Source organism: Lagenorhynchus albirostris, chromosome 11 (assembly GCF_949774975.1).
Source record: "Lagenorhynchus albirostris chromosome 11, mLagAlb1.1, whole genome shotgun sequence".
NCBI lineage: Eukaryota > Metazoa > Chordata > Mammalia > Artiodactyla > Delphinidae > Lagenorhynchus > Lagenorhynchus albirostris.
Window position 1 is genome coordinate 18,271,286 of NC_083105.1, and position 11,777 is coordinate 18,283,062.

At 41.3% G+C, this 11,777-nt stretch overlaps 1 protein-coding gene across 2 annotated transcripts; it reads left to right on the plus strand.

The window, feature by feature from the left end:
• Window positions 1-3,639: 3,639 nt before the first annotated feature.
• LOC132528638 (ubiquinol-cytochrome-c reductase complex assembly factor 6) lies at window positions 3,640-8,436 on the plus strand. 2 transcript variants are annotated; one of them, XM_060164588.1, is made up of 3 exons: window positions 3,640-3,763; window positions 4,108-4,225; window positions 7,981-8,436. In XM_060164588.1, exons 2-3 carry the CDS (start codon window positions 4,118-4,120, stop codon window positions 8,086-8,088), a joined length of 216 nt encoding a protein of 71 aa, XP_060020571.1. In that variant the 5' UTR covers window positions 3,640-3,763; window positions 4,108-4,117; the 3' UTR covers window positions 8,089-8,436. The 2 variants fall into 2 exon arrangements, with proteins under 2 accessions (XP_060020571.1, XP_060020570.1); XM_060164587.1 differs by lacking the exon at window positions 3,640-3,763 and having other exon boundaries at window positions 3,791-4,225.
• Window positions 8,437-11,777: the final 3,341 nt, after the last annotated feature.

The following is an 11,777-nucleotide window of genomic DNA, read 5'->3' on the forward strand; positions in this document are numbered from 1 at the left end:
AAACAAAAATAAAGAAATGGGACCTAATGAAACTTAAAAGCTTTTGCAAAGCAAAGCAAACTATAAACAAGACGAAAAGACAACCCTCAAAGTGGGAAAAAATATTTGCAAATGAATCAACGGATAAATGATTAATCTCCAAACTATATAAACAGCTCAATATTAAAAAAACAAACAACCCAATCCAAAAATGGGCAGAAGACCTAAATAGACATTTCTCCAAAAAAGACATACAGATGGCCAAGAAGATGTGAAAAGCTGCTCAACGTCACTAATTATTAGAGAAATGCAAATCAGAAGTACAGTGAGGTATCACCTCACACCAGTAAGAATGGGCATCATCAGAAAATCTAGAAACAACAAATGCTGGAGAGGGTGTGGAGAAAAGGGAACCCTCCTGCACTGTTGGTGGGAATGTAACCTGATTCAGCCACTATGGAGAACAGTATGGAGGTTCCTTAAAAAACTAAAAATAGAATTACCATATGATCCAGCAATCCCACTACTGGGCATATACCCAGAGAAAACCATAATTCAAAAGGACACATGCACCCCAATGTTCATTGCAGCACTATTTAAAATAGCCAGGTCATGGAAGCAACCTACATGCCCATCAAGAGAAGAATGGATAAAGAAGATGTGGTACATATATACAATGGAATATTAGCCATAAAAAGGAACAAAATTAGGTCATTTGTTGAGACGTGGATGGATCTAGAGACTGTCATACAGAGTGAAGTAAGTCAGAAAGGGAAAAACAAGTATCGTATATTAATGCATATATGTGGAACCTAGAAAAATGGTACAGATGAACTAGTTTGCAGGGCAGAAATTGAGACACAGATGTAGAGAACTAACGTATGGACACCACGGGGGGAAAGTGGTGGGGAGGTGGGGGTGGTGGTGCGATGAATTGGGCAGTTGGGATTAACATGTATACACTGATGTGTATAAAATTGATGGCTAATAAGAACCTGCTGTATAAAAAAATAAAATTCAAAAATTCAAAAAAAAATATATACGTGCACTCCAGTGTTCATTGCAGCACTATTTACAATAGCCAGGACATGGAAGCAACGTAAATGTTCATCAACAGAAGAAATGTCCATCAACAAAAGAAATGGATAAAGAAATGGATAAAGAAATGGATAAAGAATGGATAAAGAAATGTGGTACATATATACAATGGAATATTACTCAGCCATAAAAAGGAATGAAACTGTGTAATTTGCAGAGACATGGATGGACCTAGAGACTGTCATACAGAGTGAAGTAAGTCAGCAAGAGAAAAACAAATATTGTATAACATCACTTATATGTGGAATCTAGAAAATGATACAGATGAACTTATTTGCAAAGCAGAAATAGAAATACAGACGTAGAGAATGGACGTGTGGATACCAGGGGAGGAAGAGGGTCTGGGATGAATTGGGAGATTGGGATTGACATATATACACTACTATGTATAAAACAGATAACTAATGAGAACCTCCTGTATAGCACAGGGAACTCACTCAGTGCTCTGTGGTGACCTAAATGGGAAGGAAATCCAAAAAAGAGGGGATATATGTATACATATAGTTGATTCACTTTGCTGTACACCAGAAACTAAAACATTTTAAAGCAAATATACTACAATAAAAATTAATTTAAAAAAGGGACCACAGACTTAACTGTAAAACCTAAATCTCTAAAACTTCTGGGAGAAAATACAAGAGAAAATCTGTGACCCTGGGTTAGATTTCTTAGATATAACACCAAAGCATGACCCATTAAAGAGAAAAATGAAAATGGGACTTCATTAAAATTAAAAACTTCTGCTCTTCAAAAGATTAAGAAAACGAAAAGATAAGATATAGACTGGGAGAAAATATTTGTAGATCAAATCTATCTGATAATGGACTTGTATCCATAATATATAAAGAAGATTCAATACTCATAATAAAAAAACCCAATTAAAAAATGTGCAGAGGGCTTGAACTGATACTTCCCTCAAAGAAAATACAAACACATGATTCTCAACATGATTAGTCATGAGATACCATTACCCACCTATTAGAATGGCTAAAATTAAAAAGACTGATTAAAGTGTTGGAGAGGATGTGGAGAAACTAGTACTCCCACATACTGTTGGTGGGAACCTACAATTGTACAAGTACTTTGGAAAACAGTTTGGCAATTTCTTTAAAAGTTAGATATATACCTACCATAACTGCAGCCATTCTACTCCTAGGAATGTACACAATAGAAATGGAAGCATATATTCATAGACCTGTATACGCGTCTTTCTGGCACTCTTCACTGTTCATAGCAGTTTTATTCGTATTAGCCCAAAACTGGAAACAACCAAAATGTCAACCAAAGGCGAATGGATAAGGCAGTTGTGGTATAACTATACTCAGCAATAGAAAGGAGCGAACTACTGATACATGCAACAATGTGGATGAATCTCAGAATAATTGTGCTGCATGAAATAAGCCAGACCAAAAATAGTACATACTGTAGGATTTCATTTCTTTAACATTCTGGAAATGCAAACTAACCTATAGTGACAGAAAACAAGATCAGGTTGCCTAGGAAATGAGGCTGTGTGGGAGAAATTAGAAAGAGGAGCAAAGAAACTTTTAGAGGTGGTGGATGTTTTCATAATCTTGATTGTAGTAATGGTTTCACAGGTGTACAAATATGTCAAACCTCATCAAATTGTATGCTTTAAATACGTGCAGTTTACTGAACGTCAAACGTACTGCCATAAAGTGGTTTTAAAAATGTGAATGTATCATGATACATGTTATCTACAAAAGATTGATTTTTCAGAATTGTCTTGCATTGACCTTTTGCTTAACAAAAAGTAATCCATAATCAAAGCACAATCTTTTTTTTAAATTGAAGTACAGTTGATTTACAATGTGTTAGTTTCAGGTGTACAGCAAAGTGATTCAGATATATACATACATATAAATATATATAAGAATATATATTTTTAGAATCTTTTTCCATTATAGGTTATTACAAGATATTGAATATAGTTCCCTGTGCTATACAATAGGTCCTTGTTGTTTATTTTTTATATAGTAGTGTGTATCTTTTAATCCCAAACTCCCAATTTATCCCTCCTCCCGCCTCTTTCCCCTTTGGTAACCATAAATTTGTCTTTGTCTGCAAAGCACAATCTTAAAAACGCATGGATTAAATAATGTCGATTTCATTCTTCCATTTTCCAGTGGCACCGTAACACAAGGTCATAGCTGTCTGGGCGTGGCTCTTTTTCAGGTGTCAAAGAACGTGCAGGGCACAACTACAGAGAATGCTTTTAACTTCACTCACTCCAGAGTGACCTCACCTAAGCACGCGTGGCTCAGTGTGCGAATCTCCACCCGCTCCTAAAAGGTGGTAAACGTGAGCAACCTCCTTTGTGGGTGCGAAAGCACAAATGATTCAAGAATCCAGCCAGAGCCGAGGTCAAGACTCGACATCTGCCAGGAAAATTCAACTATAGAGGGAATGATGAGGGCGCCGAGAGCCTGGGGCCGGGAAAGGTCTGCGTATCGGTTTAAAAAGAAAAAAAAGACAAGACACTTGCTCTGGCCGAAAATCCCACTTCCGTTCGGGTCACGTGCCCACGCCGGAAGTGAAACGGGTTTCCGGTCCGGCGCGGGCCTCATCCCCTGCACTTTTGGTCCGGTCCGCGGCCGCCCGCTCCGTTTCCGGAGCGCTCTTCAACCGTCCCCTGACCCGCTTCCGAGTGCCAGTGCAGCTCGAGGTACAGTCTCCCCCGGGGCGCACCCCTAGGCTGTGCAGTGCGGTCTGTAGTGCTTCTTCTCCCAGGGGTTGCTGGGCCTCGCGGGAAATCTTCGGGTGCGACCTTCCGCTCGCTCTGCTAGAGCTGCCTTTGAACTCAGAAATCCCGGCCCCCCCAACTAAGAACCCGCGGCCTTCTGGTCTTCCGCCTCCACGGGGCGTTCATGCGCTCAGCGCCCTCGTTTCATGGTTGAGGACCCAAGTGTTCTGACTCCGCCCCTGCGCTGCAGTGGGGCTCGTTTACCCCCACAGCTTAGTGGGGACCTGGGAACGTTCTAACATCGCACGCTTTCCCTCCCCCTTAAGCCTGCCGACCATGCCCGCGGGCGTGTCCTGGACGTCCTACCTGAAAATGTTCACCGCCAGCCTCCTGGCCATGTGCGCCGGCGCGGAGGTGGTGCACCGGTACTACCGGCCGGACCTGGTGAGTGCAGGAGGGTCCCCGCGCGTCGCTCCTGGACCACTTCATTTTCACAGCAGCAAAAGTGATCTTGAAATTAGGAGCACGTCTACCCGGGACCTAAAACCTTGTGGTGGCATCTCATTGCCGTTAGAGCAATACATGGCCTGCTCTTACAGTCTTGAAGTTTTACACGGTCTGGCACCTGTCTGCCACTGGCCTTATCTTCTAGTGTTTCTTCTTTGTTCCCTCTCTTGCAGCCACAGCGACTTCCTTGCTGTTTCTCAAACTCGTCAAGCCTGTCCCAAGCTCAAGGTCATGCTGTTTCTCTTCTTGGAATGCTTTTCTCCCAGATATTGGCTTGGTTTACTTCTTCAAAACGTCAAGTCTCTGCTCAAATATCTCCTCTAGCAATGAGGGTTCTTTGTACAGCCCCCAAAGGATTCCTCCTCTGCCGTTGTCTCAGTCCTTCGTTTTTGATAGAGCACTTGTCATGATTTGCAATTATTTTATTCCTTTGTCTTTTTACTTGTTCTTTGTTTCCTCCACTAGAATGTAATCTCCAGGAAGGGACTGTGCCTGTCTGGTTCGCTCTTGTGTCTCAGTCACCTAGAAAAGGCCGTAGAATGTATTGATAGTAGATGCTTAATAAATATTTGTTGAATAAGGAAGGAGTGAATATAGGCATTCAAAGGAGGGAGGAATTTTAATTAATTTTAATAAGCATTCCCGGAAGTAGAACCGAGAATTAGAGGTACTTTTGAGGAGTTATGGTCTTGAGGAGGTGGAGGCAAGGAAGTACAGTGCAAATAATTCCAAGAGTGTGCTCCGTGTTATGCTGTGGGCGTGAATAGAGTGGAGCACAGCGCAGGGAGCAGTCATTTCTGCCTGGACTCTGGACAGGTAACAAAGAGAACCAACCGTTCGTTGGTTTCTAATTTCCGTGAATTAGCACTACAGTTTTGGAGGTGTTTTTTCTGTTTTTCAGAAGAGGAAACAGGTTCAGCAGAGTGAAGGTGATTTCCCGAAGTCGCATAGCTTAATGACGATTTGAAGCCCAGGCTTTCTGTTCAGTGTTTCTCTTTTTTGAACCTGTTAATGAAATAATACAACACCCTTGGAGTGTTCCAGTTGAATTCAAGCATGTAGAGTAAAAAGTGAAAATCCCCCCGCTGATAACCTCCTTTATCCAATCTGCTCTCCAAGGTAACTACCATTGTTGGTTGGCATATCCTTCCAGACTTTTTACTGTTGTTGAATACACACACACATACATAGAGTTTATGGGGTGTTTTTCCCCATGTAAATAGAAATTCATATACACATTTCTCTGCGGCTTGCTTGTTTTGGTTAATGTCTGTATGAATAGATTTACTTATAGCCTTTTTTCTTTCTGGCCACTGAATAGTATTTCATACTATTGATATTCCGTATATTAATTACTCAATTCCCTATTGACGTTTAGCTGGTATCTAGCTTTTGTACAAACAATGCTGCAGTAGCTCTTTCTTACCACTTTAGACTGCTTCTTTTGAATTCTACGGAGGCATCAAGGATACTTAGTGGGGACAGAAAGGGGTTAGAACCTTACACAGAAATGCAGTTTGGTCTCTAGCTTGTGCAGGAATAGACATCAGACAGGCTTTACAAAGGGAGGGATGCCTGTGATTTGACCCTGGGAAATTTGCCCTTTCATTCACCCATCTCATAAGCCAGAACATGCAAGGGTTGTTACCAGCAGCTACCTGGATCTTGGGATGTGGCAGCATGAAACCAGAATCTCTAGAAGGGGCATACTGAAGTGTCTCAGGCCACCTCATCCTGATTGGGTGGTGACATTGGCAGTGGGGCACCTCTGTAGGGACTTGTAGGCCGGGGCTGGCTGTGTGTAGGAGGCTGTTGGCTTTACTAACATTTAAGGAATTTATGTTCTTTACCTATGTCTGTTGATATTGTTCCAGCAATTATAGTCACTATTGTAACCACCACCAGCCTTTGCAGGAGTCTTTCAGTCTCTGCAGCTAGAGGTCTGGGTGGATTCTAGAGCAGAGGAGACCGCAAGGGCTGCCTAGGGCTTGTGCTCAGTGCTGTCTTAAGGGAGAAGCTTTAAGGGCACCTTTTCCTCGTCGTCCAGCCCAGCTCATCAAAACAGAAGAGGAGGCAAAGACTCAGGGCAGATGCTCCGTCCTGGAATAGAGAGTGCTTTCTGCTCGAGCTTCCCTTTTGCATTTCCTTTTTCTCTTACATTACTTGTACTTGTCCTGTTTTTCTTAATTTATAATCTGTTTACTATTGGAGGCTTAGAAGGTCAAAAGACACAGTCTCTGGACTCATTTTACAGCATTCATTTTTGGTTGTGTCCAGACACACCCATACGCACACCAACTGCTATTTAGAACCTCTGCTGACATTGCTAACTTTTGATGCCAAAATCACTTTACTCTTAAAAATTGGTTATATATTTAGTATATAAATAAAAGTGCTACATTTTTTTTAATCAAAGTTGAACTGTCATTTTAGCCAAAAAGTGGAAACAATCCAAATAAATATCCATCAGCTGGTGAGTGGATAAATCGATGGTATTTATAGCCTTTTATTTTTATTTTTTTAAATTTTTTGGCCGTACCACGTGGCATGCGGGATCTTAGTTCCCTGACCAGGGGTCAAACCTGTGCCCCCTGCAGTGGAAGTGTGGAGCCTTAACTCCTGGACCTCCAGGGAATTCCCCTGTATATGCTTGTAGTGGAATATTATTTGCTCCTAAAAGGGCATGAAGTATTGATATATGTGACAACACCGATGAACCTTGGAAACATGCTAAGTGAAAGAAACTAGTCACAAAAGACCACATGTTGTCTGATACCATTTATATGAAATGTCCAGAAGAGGCAAGTCTGTAGATGGCTTGCTGGTGGTGGTGGTGGTGGTGTGTGGAAATGGGAGCCACTGCTAATGGGTTTGGGTTGCATTTTGGGGTGATGAAAATGTTCTAAAATTTATTATAGTGACGGATGTGCAACTTTGTGAATATACCAAAGTCGTTGACTATTTAAATAGGTGAATAGTATGGTGTGTGAATTATATCTCACTAAAGCTGTTACAAGTTAAAACAAAACCACCTTTTTTAAAAATATATTTATTTATTTATTTGGCTGCGCTGGGTCTTAGTTGTGGCACGCGGGATCAGTTGCGGCATGTGAACTCATAGTTGCGGCATGCGGGAGCTAGTTCCCTGACCAGGGATCGAACTGGGCCCCCTACGTTGGGAGCGTGAAGTCTTAACCACTGGACCGGCAGGGAAGTCCCCAAAATTACCTTTCTTGAAGGCAGTTTTGTATTTTTTTGCCTACTGCTTTATGCTTTGCGCATAATAGGCACTTACTGTTTTTGAATAAATGAATTAATTCCTAATATCTGTTTTCTGTGCCAGGCACATGGTAGAGAGGTCAGTAAGTAGTGCAGGAATGAATTTCCCAGTGTGGAAAGCCTTGTTCAAATTCGTGATCTGTCAATCGATAACTGATGCAAACTTTCCCTCTGTGAGTCCTTTAGGACTTAAGACGTAGCCCAGATGATAGAGTCCTGTAAATAGAGGGCTAGAAAGTGACATAGATCGACTGCAGGTTCTCATAATAAAGATTTATCATTGAGTAGCTGGAGGCTTTTTGTTCTTTTTTACTTTTTACTTTCTTTGAGGTTTTTCAGGTTACATTTAATTACAGTCTTAGAAAGCATTGGTATCTATATATTTTGTTTGTTTTTATTTTTGTTTTTTATAGACAATACCTGAAATTCCACCACAGCCTGGAGAACTCAAAACAGAGCTTTTGGGACTGAAAGAGAGACAACATGAACCTCAAAATTCGTCTCTGCCAAGAACTCTGTGAATAATGTTATGAGAATTAAATATGTAGTTTTAGAATTTACTGAGTCAAACTACTTGTGTTTAAGCACTAATACAATGCTAACTGCAAGAGGAAGTGCTCAGCAGATGTTAACCGATGCATTGAGATTTAGTTATGGTTTGACTAATGTTTCTTGAAAACTGCCAAAACTTATATCATCAGCTCCTCTAATGCGTTTTGATAGATACCTAGTCTTAAATATCATGTGAGAGAACACAGTTGCAGTGTCTCCTACCCTTATAATTCTGGTTTATTTCTCTGAATAAGCTTGACTATAACGGCAAATGGGAACTATAAATTAACTATAATAAAAGTGACATTGACCATGAATGCTTAGGGTGAGAAGTTAATATTTCTCTAAATATCGGAAAGTACTATTTGTACTAAACTGAATTCAGTTGAAATATTCAAAGTTTGAAATTCTTTCAGAGTTGTATATATAACACAATTATAAACAATTGTGACTTGGACGGTCACAAGTTCTCTACCCCCAAATTTGAGACACCATTTGGCATTTAATTTCTCTTATAAACTATATTCTAAAATAACTGATAAACATAAATGAGTATTGTTATGGGTTGAATTGTATCCCCCCAAAAGATGTTGAAGTCCTAACTCCCAGTACCTGTGAGTGTGTATTTGGAAATAGGGTCTTTGCAGTTGTAATGAAGTAAAGATGAGGTCATTGGGGTGGGCCCTAATCCAATGTGAATGGTGTCTTTTTATAAGAAGAGGAAAACGCCATGTAAAGACAGACACACAGGGAGAATGCCAGGTGATAACAGAAGCAAAGATTGGAGTGATGCAGCCACAAGCCAGGGGACACCACCAGAAGCTAGGAAGAGACAGGGCAGGATTCTACCCAGAGTCTGTGAACATGGCTCTGCTGACACCTGGATTTCGGACTTTTGGCCCCTAGAACTGTGAGAGAATAAATTTCTGTTGTTTTAAGCCATCCACTTAGTGTTTCTTTGTTATGGCAGCCCTGGGAAACTAATACCAACGTGTTAGCCCTTTTCTGACTCTGTGAAAGCAGGTCGAAAGTAATTTATAGAGCAGTCAGCTCTGTGTTCAGGACTGTTTTTCCAAAAGAAGTTTTTAAAAATTCTGAATTTCTAATGATAATGTCTAAGCTTATTACTTCTTAGCCAGTTACCAGATTGCTACATGATAGAGATCTTTGGGGTCAATGTTGAAATCTTAAATTCCTAAGTGCAAACAAAATGCTTTTGTTTCTCTCCATAGTCAGTGCCCTTTTAGTTCAACAGTATAAAGCAACTAAATGAAATGGTTTGTTTCCAGACTCATATACCAGATTTTTCTTTTCTACTCTGTGTCATTTGGTACTTTATCATATGTTCCCAGCACAAAGAGAATCTTCAATTCTGTCAGTGACAGATGAGCAGTACCCTACCCTAGGAAAACAAGGGCCGGGATTCTGAGGTGGAAGATGGGCTTTTTTTTTTTAAATGTAAATTTATTTATTTATTCATTCATTTACCTATTCATTTATGGCTGCGTTGGGTCTTCTTTGCTGCGCGCGGGCTTTCTCTAGTTGCGGCGAGCGGGGGCTACTCTTTGTTGCGGTGCACGGGCTTCTCATTGCAGTGGCTTCTCTTGTTGCAGAGCACGGGCTCTAGGCACGCAGGCTTCAGTAGTTGTGGCTCACGGGCTCCAGAGTGCAGGCTCAGTAGTTGTGGTGCACGGGCTTAGTTGCTCCGCGGCATGTGGGATCTTCCTGTACCAGGGATTGAACCCATGTCCCCTGCATTGGCAGGTGGACTCCCAACCACTGTGCCACCAGGGAAGTCCCCAGAAGGTGGACTTTTTAGTTGAGACTGATTGCTGTTTCCTGATACATTATTTACTGTGCTCTTGTGCACGAGTCTTCCCTTCTCTGTATCAAATTTCATAGCATCGTTAACTGAATACATTTTTCTTGAAAAAAAAACGGTACACTTTACAAATGGTGAAGCTTGCCACAGCTGCCATGGCAAGGGCTTTATATCAAACTGGAAGAAGTCTATTTTTTTTTAGTTAAAGGGATTTAAAAATGTTTTCCTAAATATTAATTTGGTAATTCTAGTCAAGGTGCCTAACTTCCGCAAGTAGTTGGAATTCCCAAAGGCTTCAGGGAAGGATACTTGATTTAGTATAAATCAACAAGAAAAAGTCATGATTTGAACCCAAATTTCCTACAAGACAATGGCTTCATGAAGGTGAAAAATTAATTTTATAGCTATTAAAATTCAAATGTACCAAAAGCAAAAAATGCCATCATTTCAGTAAGTGCTGATTCCAAGTAACTTTAACCAAGGTATATATTATATATATTTTTTCCTTTTTTTAAGCTGACCCCATTGTGAAAAATGGACATTATGGTGGGTGTAGAAATGTGGCCTCCGGATTCCCAGGAAAAGGCTTGTCACCCCAGCGCTGAATGCTTGTCAGCGGGCTCCCTTCAGCTGCCAGCTCCTGCAGGGACGGCCTCAGCCAGCACCACCTGGCTCAAAGCTGCACAGCACAGAGGGGCCGGCAGCTGTGAGGGACCCCGGTTCAGCTCACTTCCCCGCACGGTTGGCTGAGGCTGGTTTTGGACTTGCGTTGCTGCTCGACTTCTCCTTCTGCGCAGTCTCCTTTGCTTTCCGTCCACAGGTGCTCATCTAAGGGCATGCCTTCATAAATATTCTGCATACTAAACTCCATCTCAGTGCTTCCTGGAGAACCAAACCTGTGACAAAAACCAAGTATTAAAAGTAGAACTAGAGGGCTTCCCTAGTGGCGCAGTGGTTGAGTCCGCCTGCCGATGCAGGGGACACGGGTTCGTGCCCCGGTCCGGAAAGATCCCACATGCCGCGGAGCGGCTGGGCCCGTGAGCCATGGCCGCTGAGCCTGCGCGTCCGGAGACTGTGCTCCGCAACGGGAGAGGCCACAGCAGTGAGAGGCCCGCGTACCGCAAAAAAAAAAAAAAACTAGATTAGTTCTTAATAAAGCTGTGAGGGAACAGTTCACGACAGCTCAGCTGTAACCCGTCAGATAATTTAGACCAGTTAAACAGCTGTAGTGCAAGGTGTATATGGCATAGCTGCATAGCTGCCTGTTTCTACCAAAACCTCAGGGAGAATGCTGCTTTTTACACTTCCTGATGGAAACAATGGAAATTTAGAATTTGTAATTGGAAGATTCTGAGAAGTTTCAGATGCCACAAATTTAATGTGACCTGATGGCTTTAATTTTTATGTCCTACTACTAAAAGTAGTCATTTATAGTGGCCAAAAAATGGGAAACAAATACAACTAATAGCTAATATAACATTGTATCAGGAAAGGAAGCTGTACCTTAACTGATAGCCTGTTTCTCTATGACTGAGTTCCCATTTTCTTAAAAGGGAAAAGAAGCAGGGCAGATTTTTAAAAAGATGATTGTAGGGTATCTCGTAATTTCAAAGTGATGATTGCAAACTAAAAAAAGAGCTTGATGGGGAGGGGTAGGAAGCATATAATGATTAGAATTACGAGAAGCCTAGAGAGTGTCCTAGATTATCAGGAAAATTGTGAAGTGTTCAACAACTTTATTGTACATAAAATTAGGTTCCACAGAATTTTCTCACACACCATGATCTCTGAATATGCAAATGAGTAACATTTTCTCTCCCTAGCCAGTTAAAAAAA

Coding starts and splice junctions, on each gene's coding strand:
- LOC132528638 (XM_060164588.1), top strand. CDS start 4,118: ATGCCCGCGGGCGTGTCCTGGACGTCCTACCTGAAAATGTTCACCGCC. Junction 4,226..7,980: donor GGTACTACCGGCCGGACCTG/GTGAGTGCAGGA, acceptor TGTTTTTTATAG/ACAATACCTGAAATTCCACC.